This window comes from Anabrus simplex, chromosome 2 (genome assembly GCF_040414725.1).
Source record: "Anabrus simplex isolate iqAnaSimp1 chromosome 2, ASM4041472v1, whole genome shotgun sequence".
NCBI lineage: Eukaryota > Metazoa > Arthropoda > Insecta > Orthoptera > Tettigoniidae > Anabrus > Anabrus simplex.
In genome coordinates this window covers 885,261,572-885,283,090 of record NC_090266.1, presented here as the reverse complement: position 1 = coordinate 885,283,090, position 21,519 = coordinate 885,261,572, and the positions used below count along the sequence as shown (strand labels likewise).

Here is a 21,519-nt window from a genome sequence, read left to right as displayed (position 1 = left end):
ATGTACTATTCCACCGACATTTTGAGACAAAATCTTCGAACTTGTGACGCACACAATATTGACCGTCTGAACGACTGACTTAGTGAGCTACTAGTAAGGCCTCGCTATCTATATCTAATTTCTGTAAATAAAACACTGGTAGCTCTCACGAATGAGGAAATATTATTATGTAATTTCATTGGAAACAATTATTTTGAAATAAAGACTGCTAAGGACCTTCATTAATTATTTTTTCAATCACCTATGTTATCGTAATATTGAATAATTAATTAACACATATAATATTATTGTACTTACCAACTTCTCTCTTTTTTGGAGTCGTCCAGTTCGTTAAACTGAAATCACTTCTTGGGGAACTTCATTAAACATTTAAAGTTTATTATTTTATTTGAATAGTATGTTGTCCGTAAATCCCACAGACAAGGACGAAGTTGTATTTCTATTATTATCTTTTCAGCATCTATGAATGGAACCGACATTTTGAAACAAAATCTTCGAACTTGTGGCGCACACAATGTCGACCGTCTGAACTTACTATTCTCATTTAGTGAGCTTTCGGTCGCCAAGAGTGGAAGACACTTGAGGCCGGTTGACGAGAGTGGAGGGAGTGTCTCGTGAGAATGCTAGTTTTCTACACCTCTGGTGGAGTGGAGTGGAAAGCAGTGGATCGTGTGAAAGGGGCCTAATGGTGTGTCCTAATAATTTTACCACCCTACCCGTCTGATTATTCTCAATCACTATGTTTATTCCAGTTTTCACTATTTTACATGTTTCTCCTTCATAATAATTCATAGAGTCTTTCCCTCGCTCCTCTTTCCACCTGTGTTTTGCAGTTGGTCTTTCTTTAAAATTCCTCGTGAGATTCGTTAAAGCATTACTCTATATATATTCTATTCTGATCATAATTGGTAAATGGTGTGACTCTCCCCAGTCCCGGACCTTTATACTCTTAACCATAGGTAACCCATTCCTTGAACATACTACCATATCAATCACAGTACCCTCTGTCTCTGTCATATATGTCAGGTTCCCTGTTTCATCACCACACCACCACCAATTTAAAATATACGGTATAGTTTTTCAATACCACACAACTCTAATAATGTTACACCATTTTTATTAAATCCCTTACCTTGACTTACTCTCTTATGAATATATATTTCCTCTGCATCTTTGTCATACAACGGACTCTGATCCGCAACCCTGGCATTGAAGTCTCCCATCAAAACAGTACCTACGTCCTCAAAAAGATTGTGTACCCTACTAATTTGCAGTGCTAACTCAAAAAAAAACATAATTTTTCGCAAATGGAGAGGCTTCCGGCAGATTGTAAACGAAACCAATGCACAAATCTCGCTCACTCTCTTCAGATTTTTTTAACCAAATCATTTCCTCTATTTCCGATTCAATGTGTTCTAATTTTTCGTTTAACTCCTCCCTCACGAAAGCCATTATAACTCCAGCAAATCTACCTCTTCGAGCCCCCTTCTGTTTTTCCTTGGAATAGACTGTAAATTATTTAACTTTTATTTTACTTCCCGGAGCCATCCAGCTTTCTACACAAGCAAGTACCTGTAAGCAGGACCGTAGACAGCCCGGTTTTCTCGGGTCATTTTTCCGGGGCCCAGCCCTCACTTGGGAGCCTGGATGGAGGCCCAGACCGTAGTTGGCAAAAAGTATCTAAATTAAAGAAAAGGCGAAAAGTAAATTAAATAAGCCAACAAGAATATTTGGTCGTACTTGCGGAACGCCTGCAATTGATTAGTGGTTATCTTTATATTCTCGTGTTTGTAAGTACTTTAAGAGTTGGGTAATTATAAATTTTATTAAGAGGTAAGGATGCTGAATTGTTAATGATGAAAATATTTATTTATTTATTTATTTATTTATTTATTTATTTATTTATTTATTTATTTATTTATTTATTTATTTATTTATTTATTTATTTATTTATTTATTTATTTATTTATTTATTTATTTATTTATTTATTTATTTATTTATTTATTTATAAAAATTGCTGAATATATTTAAACATAATTGGTATAATAGGAGTTATAAAATAATTAATTTGTTTGATATTGGAAATATTTCGTTTGCAATAAGTTTCCCTACAAGCACGTTAATTTAGTATTCGACGGGGGTGTTCAAAACCACTGCTGTTTTAATTTCATGTACTATCCATAAATTGACGTGTTATTCCTCAATTAAAAAAACACAAAACATTGCTTCTATTCAAGATGGGAAGATTTGAATTGAACGCACGGTATATTAAATGTTAATATTGGTGTGAGGTTAATTTGTTCAAGTGTGAACAACAATCATCACGAATGCAACGGGCTGGCACCGTTAATGTTTTCGTCAGCACAGCGCCCACTTCAGAACAGTGGCCACTGTTATTACGTCATGGGGCAATGAGTTGAGGTTGCCAGGTGTAAAAGATCTGCACTTTCTTCACAGATATATGAAGTAAATTAAAGTTGCGCTGTATACTTTGTACTTACATTAGAAATATAAGTTGGATTATATAATGTCGCTGACTTTCTATTACCAAGATGGCTGGTTCGAACCCGGCTGAGATATGTGATATTTGAGGGTGTTTAAAGTACGTCAGCTTCATGCTCTTGGCTTCCGACACGTTACTAAACTTCTACGGGACAAAATTCCTACACCCTAGCGTCTGTAAATACATTGACAGTTGATGCACATTAAATAAATAACATTACATTATTATTCATTCATATCATTTTTGCCCTTATGGACAGTGTTTGAACTCGAATATCTCATGATGACACAATTTTCACTTCTTTCTCTTCTTCCTCTTCTCTTCCCAAAATCTCTTCATCCTTTGGCTGTGCTCCTGTTTCCTTTGTTCTGTCCACAATGTTCCTGTCTTCTTCTTCTTCTCATTGACTATAAATTTTGTATTCCTAATGTTGTTTCTGAATTCTTTTCTGTCTCCTATCATTTGCCTGTTGATCCCCACCTGCCTTAAGTCTTCCTCTTTTTCATGATACCAATTTGTTTTCTTGCTTGAACTGTTTACTTCATCAAAGATTTTCTTTGAAAGTCTGTTGCTGTCCATTCTCTGTATGTGCCCATAAATAGTTAGTCTGCGTTTCCTGATTATGTCTGTGAGTCTGTCAGTGTGCTGGTACAGCTCTTCAGTAGGTCGTTTCATCCATATGCCATCTCTGTATATTGGTCCAAATATTTTTCTGAGAATTTTACGTTCTATTTTTTTCTGTCTCTATGATGCCTGATGCTCCAATTGTGGTCGTTTCTGACGCATACAATGCTTCTGGTAATACGACTGTTTTGTAGTGTCTAAGTTTGGCCTATCTTGATATGCTTTTCTTATTATAATGTGACCATGTGAGTGTGTATGCTTTCTGGAGTTTTTCCGTTCTTTCTATGTTAGACGCCTTGTTTGATCCTCCTATTTGTATGTATTCCCCTAAATATTTAAATTTTTTTTACTCTTTTTACGGATCCATATACAGTATGCATGGTGTGCACAATTTTGTTCTGTCTTTCCATGTATTGGGTCTTCTCGTAAGATATCTGTAGACCTGGTTTGGCAGCTATTTCATGCAAGCGTTCCAGTGCTTCCTTTGCCTCCTGTGTATTATTGCTAAGTATGGCTATGTCATCTGCAAATCCCAGACATTTTATGATTGTTTTTGTTTCACGTGTTCTTCCCAGCTGTATTCCTTTAACTTGTTCCTCCCATTGCTCCGAAATTTCTCCCATGAACTTGATCTTGGAGGTGGTGTCTGTAAGTGTCTGTTGTATAAGTGCTCTAATTTTTCTGTCAATGCCATATTCTTCCAGTACGTCAAAGAGCGTCTGTCTGTCTATGGAGTCGTACGCTTTTTAAAGCCCACAAAGGTAAGTACGGTGTTTCTTGTTTGTCTGACTTTCAAAAGTGTTCTCAAGTTCCAGATCCGTTCGATGCATGATCTCCCTTTTCTGAAGCCTGTCTGGTGTTCACCTATTTGTGGATCTGCTTGTGGTTCTAGCCTGTTTAATAGCAACTTAAAGAAAATTTTGTACGCAACTGGTACTAGCGAAATACCTCTGTAATTATTTGGATCTGACTTATCACCCTTTTTATGTAATGGATGGATTAATGCACATTTCCATTCCTCTGGCACTTTCTCTGTGACCCAAATATCTGTGATAATCTTATGGATTTTTTGGTGATGTTTTCATCTTGGAGCTTCCAGATCTCGGCGATAATACCATCCTCTCCTGCTGCTCTGTTATTTTTCATTTGTTTTATGATTTCCTCTATCTCTTCTATTGTGGGTGGATTAGAATCGGGGTTGGATGTAGTTTTTTGGAATGTTAGTTTTTCTGTGGGTTTCTCGCAATTAAGAAGTTTATCAAAGTAATGCTTGAGAATTTTACAGTTTTCTTTCGTGTTTGTTTCCAGGGATCCATCTGTTCTTCGGAAGCAGAGGCTAGGAGGTTGATAGCCTTTAATATTTTCTTTGGAAGTTCTGTAAAAATTTCTTGTGTTATTTCTCTTGAAATCTTCCTCAATTTCTTTTAGCCTGTTATTGTCTTATGCTCGTTTTTCTCTTCTGATTTCCTTCGATGATTGTTTCTGAACTAAGTGAAATTCCTTCCATGTTTCTGATGTTCTGTTACTGCTGAACTTCTCCCATGCTTGTTTTCTTCTCTCAATGGCTTGATCACAACTTACATTCCACCATCTGTGTTTTCGTTTTCTAGGAGGTTGTCCCCAGCGCATTGCCTTCTGAACTGTCTTCGCCGCAAGATCTGTCCAAGTGTCTGCTGAATGCCTATGAATTTCTTAAACGTTTTTTTCCCTGCTTATCTTCAAGTAATCCGGATAAGGTTTGACTATTTTGTTTTGCGCTGTCTTTTTCTGTATTGGAATTGGCCTAATCTTAACTTGTAGCAAATAATGATCTGACTCGAAGAATCCTTTACGCGTTCTGACATTTAAAATTTCCCGCATATTTTTTCCTGGAAATGGCCACATGATCAATTTGGAATTCTCCTCACACTGTGTTAGGTGCTTTCCATGTTGTAAGTTTTCGTCTTGGCTTTTGAAATTGCGTTGACATAATTTTGAGGTTAAAATTATTATTATTATTATTATTATTATTATTATTATTATTATTATTATTATTATTATTATTATTATTATTATTATTATTATTATTATAAGCTGCATTAGAAAAATTTTAAAAGGTTATCTCTATTATAATCCAACTATGTTTTGCTACTCATCAATGCTCTGTTTTTCTTTTGTAGTTACTGAGGAACATGAAGTTGGGAGCAGAAATTCAAAAAGGACAATAACAATAAATTCCGTATCCTTGGCTGAATGGTTATCGTGTTGGTCCCCGGATCATAGGAACTCGGCTTCGATCCTAGGTCAAGCCGAGGACTTTAACTGCCTATGATTAATTCATGTGGCTCGAGGACTGGTTGTTTTTGTTCGTCCTAATGCACTTCTCTTCATATACCCACAACACACCACGCTACTAGCAACCACAGAAACGAACACTGGGGAATATATCACCCCACATAAGGTTGACGTCAGGAGGGCATCCGAATGTAAAACAGGGAAAAGTCCGTATCAGGTGCTAATCCCAATAAAATGGGAATAAGACGAGGAAGGAGAAGAAGATTACTATTTGTTATAAGGGCCGATAACCCAGATGTCAGGCCCTTTTAAACAACAATCATCACCATCAACAACACTTTTTATTATAATACTTCTTCTTCTAACTCTTTATTATATACGAGATCGTTATTATTATTATTATTTTGATTATTTTCGTCATGCACTCGAATATGTTGATATCATAGTAATCGTTCTACTGACGACAGAAAAGAAAAGGCAGGTTGTGCGGGCTTTTTAAGACGGCTTAGAATTTACCTCTTGAGAGGTGAACTCTCAATGTCAAACCCACTGATACCGCTGGCAGGGTGTGTGGGCTTGCATATCAGTGCTTCACGAACGGCCAACGGAGAGCCTACGATCTGCCCGAGCACATGTACAGTTTAGACTAAAGAACTGACAAACTCACACTGATAGTAAGTGTAATGCGATTGATGTCCTTCAAATCATTATGAATGTTAAATGATGCCGGAGAGTCGATATCTTTCCTCGAAAATGAAAGAATGCACCCATGTGCATAACAACCAAAACACCTTGAAAAACTAGAGGCAGGAACTTCATATTCCCAGGACATGTACAATAGTACGTTCTGAAGAAATGATTAGCATTTGAACTATGTCGGCCCTCAGGTTCAAGGTCCACATCGATATCTCGGCGCACCACCACCGGCTGGTAAAATGTGGCTGCGGTAATGGGTCAGTGTGACTTGAGCAGACGCGCAGTGTGCCTCGCATACGTATGTGAGAACCGTACCCCCAAATGAGTGAGTTCGAAAGAGGGCGTATTATTGGCATGAGAGAACGTGATTCATCCATCCGGGAATTTGCTGCTCGTGTGGGACGAAGTGTGTCGGCAGTGCAATGGGTGTGTACAGAATGGTTCACAGAAGGTAGTAGAACACGAAGAGATGGATCTGGTCACACCACCTAGACCACCCCCAAGAAGATAGACACCTCATCCAAATGGCACTGCAGGATAGATCTGCGTCCTCCCCGGCTCTGGCGCAACAGTGAAAACGTGTGACACATCGTACACTATAAGGAGTGACCGTCCGTCACCGTTTATTACGGTCTGGGTTACCGGCACGTCGTCCACTTCTCCGCCTACCTTTGACTAACGTGCATAAATATGCTAGACTGCAATGGTGTATGGAACGACGTCACTGGAGACAGGAATGGTAGCAGATAGTGTTATCGGACGAATCCAGCTTCTTTTGTCTGAAAATGATGGCCGAATTTTGGTTCGCCGTAGACAGGGGGAGAGCCATCATATTGACTGCTTTCGCACAAGACATACAGCGAAAACAAAAGGCCTTATGATGTGGGGTGCTATTGGGTACAACCTAAAATCACAGTTAGTGCGTGTCGAGAGCACTGTGGCAAGTTTAAACTACGTGAATGACATCCTGCGACCCGTAGCCATACACTTTCTGCACGACACCCCAGACGCCATATTTCAGCAGGACAGTGCGCGACCACATGTTGCTGTACAAACACATGCCTTCTTGTTGTCACAGGATGACAGACTGTTGCCGATCACCGGACTTGTCGCCAATCGAAAAATGCGGTGCTGTGACCCAATGCCAACCACCAAGGCAGGGGCGTATTCTCCTTGAATGCAAGGCATTCATTGCATGCGTTATGATAACACAAAGAACTGTCTGATTTACGATTTTAGGTTGTTTCAGGTCAAATATTAACGATTTCATCTCTCAGAAGTTCAAAAGCTCCGCGCAACTGTACTAGTTCCGTTGCTTGATTACGTGTGGTGCTGGTGTAGTCTCGCCGTCTACTCCACTCTCGGAAGAAAGAGATAGCAAATGTAGGAGTTACGGACGTAAGGCATTCAATCTTAAAATTGCATTCAGTGGCAGACGTAGTTCTGAAACCCTCCGAACGATGTCGTTGCAATTGAACCTTGGTCAGAATTTGTCACCCCATACCCGTGCTACCCTCTGCCATCTGTTAGCAACTTGGAGAAGTCGACATGTTTACAGCGAACGGGACACACAGATTACCCCCAGCGAGAACCCAACGTGACGAAACTGACCAATGCCACTGGGGTGACTTACCTCCAGTGCTTGAGTTGTGGCTAACTAGTGAGTTAATTCATTGTGTGTTTTGCTGATTAGTGAGTTCATTCTGTGTGTGCTGTTCCTGTGCTATTCGTCGTTTTCGGTGTTTTATTATATTTTGCGCACATGTGGTATTAACGATGGATGAGTCTAAAACGGATATAATTGTAAATCAGTTTGAAAAGCCATTTACTGGCCGTTCGTATGATGAAAAGATGCAAATAGTTAAACCCGCGAGACCTCTACCTTCCCTCGTAAATTTCTTCTTCTTCTTCTTCTTCTTCTTCTTCTTCTTCTTCTTCTTCTTCTTCTTAATCTGCTTACCCTCCAGGGTTGGCTTTTCCCTCGGACTCAGCGAGGGATCCCTCCTCTACCGCCTCAAGGGCAGTGTCCTGGAGCTTCAGACTCTGGGTCGGGGGATACAACTGGGGAGGATGACCAGTACCTCGCCCAGGCTGCCTCACCTGCTATGCTGAACAGGGGCCTTGCGGGGGATGGGAAGATTGGAAGGGATGGACAAGGAAGAGGGAAGGAAGCGGCCGTGGCCTGAAGTTAGGTACCATCGCGGCATTTGCCTAAAGGAGAAGTGGGAAACCACGGAAAACCACTTCGAGGATGGCTGAGGTGGGAATCGAACCCACCTCTACTCAGTTGACCTCCCGAGGCTGAGTGGACCCCATTCCAGCCCTCGTACCACTTTTCAAATTTCGTGGCAGAGCCGGGAAGCGAACCCGGGCCTCCGGGGGTGGCAGCTAATTACACTAACTACTACACCACAGAGGCGGACCCTTGTAAATTTAAAAACAGAAAACAAGAATTGTGTACGCACGTTCAATCCAGAAACTTACAGTAAAACTGTTTGGCTCGAGTTCACCTACATGTAATTAGGGTGAGTAGAATTCAAATTTACTTAATACATTGTGTTAACTGCATGGTTACTAGTTGCATGTCTCAATGGAGATTCCAGGATACGCCACTGCACCAAGGACGAACTGTGGAACCAGATGAATGCAGCATGGATGGCTACACCCCAGGACGCCATTCGCGCCTTATACGCGTCGATGCCATCACGCATGGAACAAGCTATCAGTGCCCATGAGGGACCCAGTGCCTACTAGGCAACAGGGCACATTCTGAACCTAGGTGACTGAAATGCTAATCGTTTTTGTAGAACATACTAATGAACATGCACTGTGAATATGAACTTCCTATCTCCAGTCTTTCAAGGTGATCTGTTTTTTATGAACGTTAGTGTATACGAGGTTGAAAATCTAGCGATACGTGTCTGCCAAAATAAGCCCTTTTTAATGTCAACCGATTGAGGTGCGATGCGATCCCGCAACTTTGACGCCAAGGTGCGAGCAGTTAAACAACTACACTACGCCACGGGTGGCTATTTCTATTGATCTTTTTAATAGACGTACCGCGACGAAATGGCGGTTAACAAAGAAAAGTGATCTTATTCTTATCCCCTGAGCTGTGCTACTGCAGAAGACGAGCCGTACCTGGTACAAAGGAACTCTGAATCAATTCAATAACCGCCATAAAAAGTATTCAGTGTTTGATGTCTGCAAACGTATTCTCGAAGATGAACTTCAGACAAAATCTATTCACATCATGTCCTTCTCAACAACTTATTGAGATCGAACGGCACTAACTTGACTCCGTATTTGAGGCAATTCTTTCAAAGTGAACTTTTGTTTTCTGTTTTATTTGCTTTGCCTCGCAACGACTCAGATAGGTCTTACGGTAACGATGGGATAGGGAAGAGCTAGGATTAGGAAGGAAGCGACCATGGCCTTAATTAATGTATAGCACCTGCGTTTGCCTGGCCTGAAAATGGGAAGCCACGAAAAACCATCTTCAGGGCTACCGAATCCACTGTCTCCCGAATGCAAACTGACAGCAAAAATGTACTTCGTAAATAAACAGAGTGAAAGTATTCTTCTTTACTTTCACATTTCATTCATTAAAATTTAAATAATTGTTTTGTTTTCGTTCAAAAATATTAATATTTTAATCTTACAATCAATCAATCAATGATCTGCATTTAGGACGGTTGCCTAGGTGACAGATTCCCTATCAATTAATTAACTCATATCCACATATATTTTATTGGTCACCTAACTTTTCTCTAAATATGTTCAACGAACTTGGAAATTTATCGAACATTTTCCTTCATAATTTATTCCAAACCCTTACTCCCCGTCCTATAAATGAATTTTTGCCCCAATCTTTCCTGCTGAAATCTAACTTTATCTTCATATTAAAATCTTTCCTACTTTTAAAAGCTCCACTCAAGCTTACTCTTCTACTTGTGTCATCCCACGCTAAGTCTCCACTGCCAGCTCAAAGTATACCACAGAGTCGAGCATCTCGTCTCCTTACTCCCAAGTCTTTCCAGCCCGAAGTTTGCAACATTTTCGTAACACTACTCCTTTGTCGGAAATCACCCAGAACAAAACGTGCTGCTTTCCTTTGATTTTTTTTTTTCAGTTCTCGTATGAAGTATTCCTGGCGAGGGTCCCATACACTGGAACCTCACTCTGTGGTCTTACCAGATACTTTACACGCCTTCTCCTTTACTTCCTTATTACAACCTCTGAATACTGTCATAACCATGTGAAGAGATCTATAACCTTTCGTAACTACTTCGTTAATATGATTATCCATATGAAGAACATTCCTTATATTGACACCCATGTACTTATATTGTTCCTCATGAGGTACTATCACTCCATCAACACAATAATTAAAACTGACTGGACTTTCCCTCTTGGTAAAACATACAACTTGACTTTTCATCCCATTTACATTCATACCAATGTCTGTTGCCCATCTCACTACATTGTTTAAGTCCCCCCAGTAGCTCACAATCCTGCAACTCATTTACTACTCTATAGAGTATAACATCTTCCGCAAATATACTTACGTTTCTAATAAGTGGAGAACTGAAGTTATTTAGTATTATTCTGATTAAGTTTAATGATGATGGTTCCTCAACGGCCGTTCTCACTACTAACGGTCTCACCTTTATGGCTGTCCTAACCACTAACGGTTTTAGCTTAACGGCCGTTCTGATTATTAGTCTAACAATCTTAAATAGACGCCAGAAAATGGATTCCCCGGAGTTACCTTATGTGGTGGAAGTTAACTACACGAATTTATCGCATTTCGACACGTTTAGATGCCTTCTACCTCAGCCGAAATCGAACCTACTATTTTTGGAAAGAGAAGACTAAAGTTTGGCCGACTTTGCCACTACGGTTGGTTTGAGTAACTTTACTGAGCCGCAGAGTTTTGACAAGAATCTGAAACAGTCCTGCTATTGTCTTACCGTTGACGTGTCTCCGACCGTCCGCAGCCAGCACCAGACGTTCCGCGCGAAGCTTGGAGACAGCATATCCAGGAATGACCAAGAAATCGTCGTCAGGGGGTAACGCCTTACTTTCTGTCTGGTTGACGATGACGCTGAAAGTCCCTCTTAGATAGGGTGTCAGGGTCACCTCTATGCTACTACAGAAGACGAGCCGTGACACACTTTGCTCCACACACAACGAGATGACCACTTGTGTACCTAGTACCACAAAAGAATGAATTATGAACAGCAAACCCTGCACATTTGTAAGAAATTTTCTGTATGTTGCATTTTGTGTAATAATACAGTCATCAAAAATTATTTTACGTTCATATACGTATACCTAAAAATAGTTTGCAATATTGTGGGATTAAATACGTTAAGTGGTAGGGCGTGTGTAATCCTAATTTAAGTGGTAGAGAGCACTGAGCACACTCACAAGTACAGTGCGGTGTGTGTTCAGCCTGGGGCGAACTATGCCATTTCAGATGGAGACTGATAGTAGCTTACACATGCAGTACGAGCTTCAGCTAATTTATGCGTTTCATGTGCAATGCGTATTTCCTGGTTTGATCGAGCCAGAATTGTGGCGTGGGTTTAGGGTGGACATACACAAGCGGCAGTATCGCAGATCGTAGGAGTTACCCAAAGCGCAGTGTCAAAAACGTGGAAAAGGTACGATTATGTGAGAGACAGGCCCAGGGAAGGGCGACAGAGGGTGACAATGCGGTGTTAAGATCGGTATATCCGAGTAACAGCGCCGAGGAGACCAACATCAACTGTTCAACAATACTAGATGACTTCTTGAGGGTAACTAGGGTCCGTATACATGCACGAAATGTGCGCAATCGACTTCAAAGTATTCAATTAATGTCATTTCGGCAGATTCGACGTATTCCACTAGTGAATTTTCATCGTGTTGAGAGGAGAGGATGGGTCATCCAACATCCTAATTGAGGATTGGATGAATAGAGTAACATTGTCTTTTCAGTTTGAACACGTATATCACTTAGGTCAGAAACACAACGGAAAGGGCGTGGAGACGTAAATGACGTGATGGAAAGTATCTGGCTATTCAAGAAGTGCGTACAGGCATTTGGAGGTGTTCGTTTAATGTTTTGGGCTGGTATTGTGCATGGCCGTCGTACACCTTTGATACCATTTCGAGAGATGTTAAATGCCCAGCGGCATACCGATTGAATTCTTCGACTATTTGTATAACAATTTAGGGATGAATATGGTGCTAAATTCATTTTCGTCGACGACAATGCTCGCCCCCATCGAGGTGCTTCAGTGAGAAAATTCATATTAATTGGTAATATAATTCACCAGACATGAACTGCATTGAGCTTGCATGTGATAGGTTGAAAACGGCTGTTTGTGATCGCCCACAACATCCACGGACAACCCCAGACCTCATTAACATTGCGCAGATGGAATGGATACGTTCTCCTCAAGATGATGTCAATGTACAGATCGCAAGCATGTCGCAGCGCTTGAGAGGCCTGAAAAATGCCAGAGGAGGCCATGCACGGTACTGTGACAGGGTGAAGAAGGGACAACTTTCATTATACAAACACAGACGTTGTAACCTTTTTGTTATTACAGTTTATTTGGGTTAGATATTTGAAGAAAAACATCTAAATTTGTAAAAGTTTACATTTACAGCTTTGCGTCTTTGTGATACAAGAGATAACATTATGTAATTTTATTATTGCACTGCATCTTTGTTATTCCTTTTTTTTTTTTTGTATTTTGATGTGTAGATTATCTCTAATTTCCTCCCCAGGGCGGCCACAGATTAGGATATGAGTAAGTTAATATTTATTGTAACCTTCTTCGACTACATTCGAATTTCCAAAGTTTAACATATGACAAAGATTCAGACAAACATGCACATTAAACAACAAGTTAATTGCATACAAAATAATGTAATTAAAATGAACGACTATAAATAGCAAATTATATGATAACTGTTACACATTAATTAATGGTGTTGGTTTATCGACCCACGAACTACATTGTACGGTCTTCTCAGATTGAGGTGCCGGAATGTTGTCCCTCACGAGTTCTTTAACGTGTCAGTAAATTTACCGAACACCTTCGAACCTGCCAACTTGAGGTCAGAAGGCAAGCGTACTTACGTGTGAGCTACTCATCCCGGCAGTTAAAATGTTAAAACTAACTTTGAAAAAGCCGAACTAAAGTTAGGTTAGTATTTCATATTAGCAGGATAGGAAAATATAACATTTGTAAAAACTTCAACGTACACTACCGAGAAAAATGCATGCAACATCGTCAAGGACAAGGTCAATTTATTCACAAGTGATGTGACAGGTAGTTCATCATTGCAGGAGTATATGATTACAAATTCGGACCAAATGTAACACATGTCACAGTGAAAGGTGCCCGAACAGTCGCATCAATACACAGTGTAACCCCCTCACCCCCCTCTGGTGGCAATGCAGGCGTGTATTCGCGCATGCAAACTATCATAAAGGTGCCGAATTACATCCCGCGATAGATTGTCCCAAGCATCTTGCACCTTTTGGTGCAATTAGGCAAGGGTTCTTGCAGTCCCGTTTTATCCTGTCCCACACGTGTTCAATTGACGAGAAATCCGGTGATCTTGCTGGCCAGAGCAGTTGTTGTACACCGCGTAGACCACGTAGCGTCGCAGTAGCTGTATGTGGACGTGCATTGTACTATTGAAAAATTACATCACCTTCCTGTCGAAAAATGGCAGTAGCACGGGGACAACAACCTGTGCTACTGGTTACGTTACCCTGCAGAAACACCAATTGTGACCGCGAGTTGTAACTGATAGTCCCCACACCATGAAGCCTGGGGTGAGACCTGGGTGTCGTGGGAGAATGCACTCTGGAACATGCCGCTCATCAGGTCTATGTCGTACACGTGTACGTCCATCACTTGCATACAGACACATCACTGAAGACAACAGAGCGCCGTTCCCCTCTTTAGCGAATCCAGAGTAGCCGTGCTTGACGGTGTCGTGGTGTCAGTGGTAGCCTAGCCAGAAGCACACGTAATCCTGATCCTGCTGCAAACAGACGGTCCTTGGTGACATAGCAGGTGCAACATGTGACCGGATTTCATTTCTGGATGATGTTCGATCGGCCACCGCTGCTCGCACAATGCGTCGGTCTTGACGTGCGTCTGTATTACGCGGACGTCCGAGCTTGGTCTATGGGAGTGGGAATATTGCACAGACCACTGCTGAAAGCAGCGACACACCACCAATACATTGTGCCAAATGTACAGCAATCCGTCAACACGTCCATCCAGCTTCCCGCAGGCTCACAATGCGACCCCGTTCAAACGGCTGCAGTTGTTCAACAGGAGCACGTACTCGTAGGCGGGGCATGGTTGTACCCTAGAATGAATGTTGCAAACACTGTTCGCCTCTAACCTCAGCACAGTTACAGAGTGCGCACGGACAGGGCCTCCTGACGGCCATCTGATCGCCAATGTCCGTGGCAAATCAATCGCTAACACAACAACTCCTCAATATTCACATATTATACCCTGGTGCCACCGAACACAGTCCTTGAGGAAACTGCATGTTTTTAGACAGTGTATTTTACCTATATTTACCTATTTCAGAATTATTTAAAAACGTCTATCCTATATTGAAAAAGCATTTGAGTTTCTAGGATACCAATTAATGTACCTCTCTTCAACATTGGGAGCTCCCTATCCGAGGTGGTAGAAGAACCCGTAAAGACGTGCGTTCGATTCTCTATCAGTTAGTAGAAATATTTAGAAACGAGATTTCCAATTCAGGAGAAGCACATGATCCAGGAGTTCACTGAGACTACCAGAAATGAGCACCATGTTAACTCCTGAGGACAAAAGCGCCAGGCAAAAAGATGGCTATTCTACCCCCACTTAGTGCTGAGATTATAGAGCCTTCAAGATCTGTGCGGAGGTGGCTGACTGGCTCTGTCAACACTGAATGCATCACCCCCCGTAACTCTATTAATTTTACTTATCTCGCATTCCCTTCCTAATATTTAATACTTTTACCATTTTATCCGAATTGCACTGTTCTCTATTTAACCTTATATATGTCGTTACGTTTCCTTTCAAATTTAATTCTGATTTTATCCTCTTCATCTATAAACGTTACGCTGGTCAACCTAGTTTCAGCACAGTACCTGCCCGACTCGTTGGCCCAATGGTCAGCGTATTGGCCTTCGGTTCAGAGGGTCGCGGGCTCGATTCCCGACCGGGTCGGGGATTTTAACCTTCATTGGCTCGAGGGCTGGGTGCTTGTGCTGTCCCCAACATCCCTGCTACTCACACACCACACATAACACTATCCTCCACCACAATAACACGCAGTTACCTACACATGGAAGATGCCGCCCACCCTCATAGGAAGGTCTGCCTTACAAGGGCTGCACTCGGCTAGAAATAGCCACACGAAATTAATTAAGCACAGTACCTTGCTAAGTAGGCTACCTCCATTGCTTTACCTCACAGGAAATGATGGTCCTACTATCCATCGCGACTTAGTGCCTTATTCCTATACAGGCCCATTAGCCACCATATTATTTATGTTATTTCCCTTCTTGTTAACCTTTCTAGATTTATTCTCAATTTCATCATTACTTCAGAAAATCACCCCAAGGTTCACTTGTTACTACACTATATGCCCAAGGTATTTACTTTTCTATATCCTTCGATCTCAGTACCAACTCAGTACCATTCTTTTTGAGCTCAACTTGGCACACTGGGGCGAAACGCTGGCAACCAGGAATGAGTTAGCTGGAAAATTTATAATGTCCAATAACAGACCAACTAGTTGGTGTTATAAATGTACTTGTTCGGAATATATATTTCAAGTTCCCTATGCGAATAAACATCTTTATCATCTGATGGCCATGCAGGCATCAATTTTGGAAAATGAGACAATGTCTCTCATAGTGCATTGGCACTGTCATTGGCTCCAAGTAGCCTACGCAGTTGCCTCCACAGTATGCACTAGCCATGCGTCTTGGTGGGTGTGCTATCTACCAACTGATGAGCCCAACTTAGCACACTGGAGCAAAACACTGGCAACCAGGAACAAGTTAGCTGGAAAATTTATAATGTCCAATAACGGACCAACTAATTGGTATTATAAATTTACTCATTCGAAACAAATATTTCAGATTCCCTATGGGAATCAAAATCTTTATCATAAGTGGTATGTTCCGAGCTGTCAGTGGAGAGATGGCGTGGAATGGCAGTACACGAATAAGTTTGAGTGGTTTCTTTAAAAAGTAGGAAAAATCACGACACGAAGATAAATTTGGAATTCAGGAGGACAAGCGGGGGCAAATATTTGTTTACAGGAAGGGGATTTAGGGATATGAATAACTTACCAAGGGAGATGTTCAATAAATGTATAATTTCTTTGCAATAATTTAAGAAAAGGCTAGGAAAACAACAGATAGGCAATCTGCCACCTGGGCAACTGCCCTAAATGCAGATCAGTATTGATTGATTGATTGATTGATTGATTGATTGATTGATTGATTGATTGATTGATTGATTGATTTATTGATTGATTGATTGATTGATTGATTGATTGATTGATTGATTGATTGATTGATTGATTGATTGATTGATTGATTGATTGATTGATTGATTGATTGATTGATTGATTGATTGATTGATTGATTGATTTTGGCACGTCTTTCAATCATCTCTCAGTAATTCTCGGTGTATGTTAGGTTATCAACCCAGAGGAATGTTGATCCTCAAATAGCACCACTAAAATTTATGCGGTTACAGAGAAACTGCAAAAACTAATGGTCGCTCTGAAATGAGGTCTACTAAGCAATTTGAGGAGTGAGGTGTTTTGCCATTGCTTTCCTCAAAATAATTCTCTACCCAGTCAACATCCCTGTCCTCCCTCCCCATGTGCAGTGTTCTGCCTATGACCTTTTTAATGGGCGCACCGCCCTGCCGTTTTTAAAGACCGCCCGGCTAACATAACCTGGATACGTTCTAGTTACACAATATTAATAAGGTAGGTCGGGGCTATTCCGATCAGTTCAAGGAAAAGTTAAAAAACATATTCAGTGTTTTCTTATCACTATATAATTTGCTGTAGGGAGAGATAAACTATCATATTCTACATTAGCATACAGTATTTGGTTAAACAACTACAAGTTTGTTGTGCATATATGGTTCTGCATTTAATGGCGTAATGTTTATTCAGACAAAATGTGGGGCAATTGCGATCAGGCATGGGGCAATTTCGATCACATACATTTTTCACACACGAACTGCTTTCTACCCACAGCTCCAACACATATTTCATGGAACCACACTTTGCACTTTTGACACTGGATCCAATCACCTCCGCTGGCAGACTGGCTCCACTTAATTCCATAAAACCCACAAGGGACACTCTCTTCATCTTCCGTTTCTTCACTTTCCTTTCCAGTAGAAATGTCATTGTCGACCTCCATCTCGAAGAGCCTGTGCCTCTTCACTTTGTTCATTTCCAGGTGGAGCCTTTTCTTCAATCCATTTTCCCTCTTCAATCTCGTATTTTCAGCAGTTTCGGAGAGATTTTTTTTCTGAAGTTAGGTGACGGGCCTGCTGTTTTCTGTTCGCCTTACTGCGGTTACATGTACATTTTTTGGGAGTCGATACTATTTCTCTAAATACAGGTGATGGAGTAGTTGCTACAGATGATGAAGTAGTTTCTACAGTAATGTCGTCATGCTAGGAGATGGTGAAGGTGTTTTGTAGAGATTAGAATGGCCAGACGTTAAAGCAGTCGATAGGTTTGGAACTACTTCTGAATGGACTGCAGAAGAAGACGATTCGGCTTGAAAGAATGCTGAAGGTAGAAACTTGTGTGATGGTATGATGTTAGGATTGTACGGATAAATACCGGTACACTGAAATCCTTTTGTAGTATTTCCATGTGATGCGGCTTTGTTCCGCGCTGCTGTGAACAGCTTTCCAAAATCAGTCTTAGTTATGGATGCGTTTGGATTGTTGTGAATGAATGCAGTCTCTTCTTGGTGATATAATGCTTTCAGTGGTTTGAATAGGGTGCGATCTAGAAGCTGAAGGACATGTTTTGGATGTGGAAGCAAACACAGCAATTCAATGGCATTTTATGAACAGCATTTCATTGAGCAGTGAGATGCATGGTCGTCTACAAGATATTTTCCTGCAGATCTGTGCTTCTGAAAACGTTCAAGCCATTTCAGAAATAGGTCCTCATTGATGTATCCAGAATCCGACATTTCTGCTACAGCACCTACAGGCAAATTCTCTTGGTAGGCTTCTCGGAATCGAACACCATTGAAGATCACGAATGGAGGGATGTACACTTCACTTGCACTCAAACAAGCAACAACTGTAACATTTTCACCACGTTCAACGCTGGTAAGTTTGACAACTTCACGTTTTCCCTTTTCACACACGATTTTAGGTGGTTTATTATTCATTGTAAATCCTGTCTCATCGGCATTGTACATTTTTCCGAATATTGAAGAAATTCCAACTCAACACACAAATTAGCGTATATGTTGTAAAACATGTCAACGTACTTTACATTCATTGCGGCAGCTCTAGCCTTGGATATGCCCTCGAGCTTTCTCAGAGATATCTGTGGATTTCGCTTCATGAAATTTGTGAACCAGTCCTTTCCGGCCATTTTTTAATGTTTCTGCTCCAAGGGACATTAATGCCTTTCCTCTCCGTGTAAACATAGGCCGCACTGCGCACTTGCACGGGAGTCAGACCAAAACCTCTGTTTGCAAGACACATCAGTCTGTCACAAAGCACCGTTTCTTCGTCAACACTGAAAACCGAGGGTCGTCTCACTGATTCATAAATAGGACTATTGTCATCAGCTGTTTGTAACGCCTGTCGAACCCATGCCATTTGGATCCGATTCTGTAGGGTTGTATAGGGCACACTGAAGATTTCTGTAGCTGCTCGGATCCCAATATCTTGCCTCATTATACTGCTAATGGCCTGCGAAATATTCTGTTCAGACCATTTATCATGGGCGGTCTTTCTCTTGTACGTTCTTACCGTCTGTCAGGTCACCTAATAGGCCGTCTACGAAAAGAAAAGACCCGCACCAGGCCTCTCCCGAGTCCATATGCCATTATTATTACCATCTGTAGCATAGAAAGTAGACCTAGTTCAACAACTACTAAAATGTGTGCCTACACTGAATGTAAAAGAGGATGGTTTCCTAGTTGCACTTTCTCTTAAAACAATAATCACCACCACCTGAATGTAAAATTCCTATCTAGTTATTATATTTATCATAATAAAATTATTTGAAAATTGTATTTCGTCCGCCTCTGTGGTGTAATGGTTATTGCGATTACGTGTCAACCCCGGAGGTCCGGGTTCGACTTCCGGCTCTGCCACGGATTCTGAAAAGTGATACAAGGGTTGAAACTGGGTCCACTTAGCCTCGGGAGGTGAACTGAGTAGATCGGGCTTCGATTCCCTCCTTTGCCATCCTTGCAGTGGTTTTCCGTGGTTTCCCACTTACCTTCCAAGCAAATTCCGGGATAGTACCTAACTTAAGGCCACGGCCGCTTCTTTCCCTCTTCCTCCTCTATCCCTTCCATTATTCCCATCCCCCACAAGGCCCTTCTTCAGCAAAGCAGGTGAGGCCACCTGGGCGAGGTACTGGTCCTCCTGCCCAGTTGTATCCCTAGACCCAAAGACTCGCACTCCAAGATACTACTCTTGGGGCGGTAGAGGTGGGATCCATCGCTGAGTCCGAGGGAAAATCAAACCCCATAGGGTAAACGGATTATGAAAGAAAGAAAGAAAGAAAGAAAGAAAGAAAGAAAGAAGAATTGTATTTCTGTTGCTAGCAACAGTCTTTTATATGAGAGTGAAAGAATTTAATGACATATAAAGTAAGACAGGTGACCTATATTTGAATTAAATGTTGTGCTAAGGACGCATCAGTAGAAAACATCACGTTTATAAATGTGCATAAGAATTCGTATTACCACTTTATAGGCGTATAATCTATTATTCATCGCAAGCAGGAGTTATAGTGCTACGCTTCCTTTCCTCTTGTCAGTCTGCTTTATTTTCAGTGATCGCATTTACCCCAAAATTTTGGTCGGAATTCCCTCGCTATGTCATGTTTTGGTTTTTTCCGCCTGACTGGAAACGTGTTTGACAAATGCAGCTATCTGTGGCAGAAATGTGAACTAGAATCCTTAGACAACAAGCGTGGAGTAAGGGTAAGTTTGATAATCACTACGCTAGACCTCATTATATATCACTGGCATCTAATTCAGAGTATATAATGAGAAGTGTGCTACTTACCTTGCGAAATATTACGTCCAATTGGTGTCAAACAAATCGGAATTGAGATGCCGCTCTCCAACGCACTGAACACAAAGGAGGCTGGTTCTCGACTGAAGAAGAATGGCGACTGACATGCACAGTGCAGCTGAGTAGCAGCAGTTTATCTTATTTCGATCGGAATAGCCCCACCCTACCCTACATATTTGAGTCATTGGGTGCTCCAAATTAAAACCTAAATACTTTAAAACATTTTATTTACATGATAAATCTTCATTATTATCAGCATAATTCCATCAATTAGATCGGAGCTTGAATGTTTAGCTTGACTATCACGTAGTGTATTGTGCGATCGGTGTCTGGCGTAGCGTGGAATCGCATGCGAGCACTCGATTCCCCACGGCGTTTCAAATCCGTATGGCACTCCACAGCAACCGTGTGGTAACCCCCGGTGTTACATGATTATGAACGAGCTGTAGAACCCTAGAAGTTCAAAATACTCTGTTCTGTCCTGTTCATGATAATAACACTAAAATAGTTAAATTATACAGTTAATGTTTACTGCCTGATATTATTGTTAATGCCCAGAGGGGAATAAATTGAAATTCTATTTTTACGTAGTTTACCCCGCCCGTCTACTCATTCCTGCCACCCAGCTGACGAAATTTCTAGGGAGAACACTGATGTGTATTCCGTATCCCTATCATTCAGCAACCCTCCTACTGACGCTTCATGTGGGCATGCCATGCTTGGTGTTTCAACTCCTCCTCCTGCCCTTCTAGCGGCTGATCGTCCTTTTACCTCTCGTGAGCTCTTGCTGTACTACTGGTCGTACAAATCGACAGTCATATCAATGGCTGAGAACGAAAGGGTTACAATTCAAAATCCATGACTTTTTAGAAGAAGAGTTTAAAGATTTTAGTAGTTTACATGACTGCCTCTCAAAAATACACTTGTTACACACTTTTTATGAATATCTGTGTGTACATAGTTCTTACATCATTTTCTATAATTTGGAGAAGAGTTACAACTCAAAATGACCCTTTCGAATTAAGCAAAACGACTGATGCCAGAACTTTGAAAACCGGTAGAAGTGCTTCTTA

General features: G+C 41.1%; 1 protein-coding gene across 2 annotated transcripts in view; it reads right to left on the bottom strand.

The window, feature by feature from the left end:
- Positions 1-21,519, bottom strand: part of LOC136863168 (3 beta-hydroxysteroid dehydrogenase/Delta 5-->4-isomerase type 2) — a 200,454-nt gene that overhangs the window by 65,839 nt on the left and 113,096 nt on the right. For both annotated transcript variants that reach the window (XM_067139521.2, XM_067139522.2), the window contains one exon: positions 11,072-11,311. In XM_067139521.2, the coding sequence (XP_066995622.2) occupies positions 11,072-11,311 (240 nt within the window). The remainder of the gene's footprint in view (positions 1-11,071; positions 11,312-21,519) is intronic.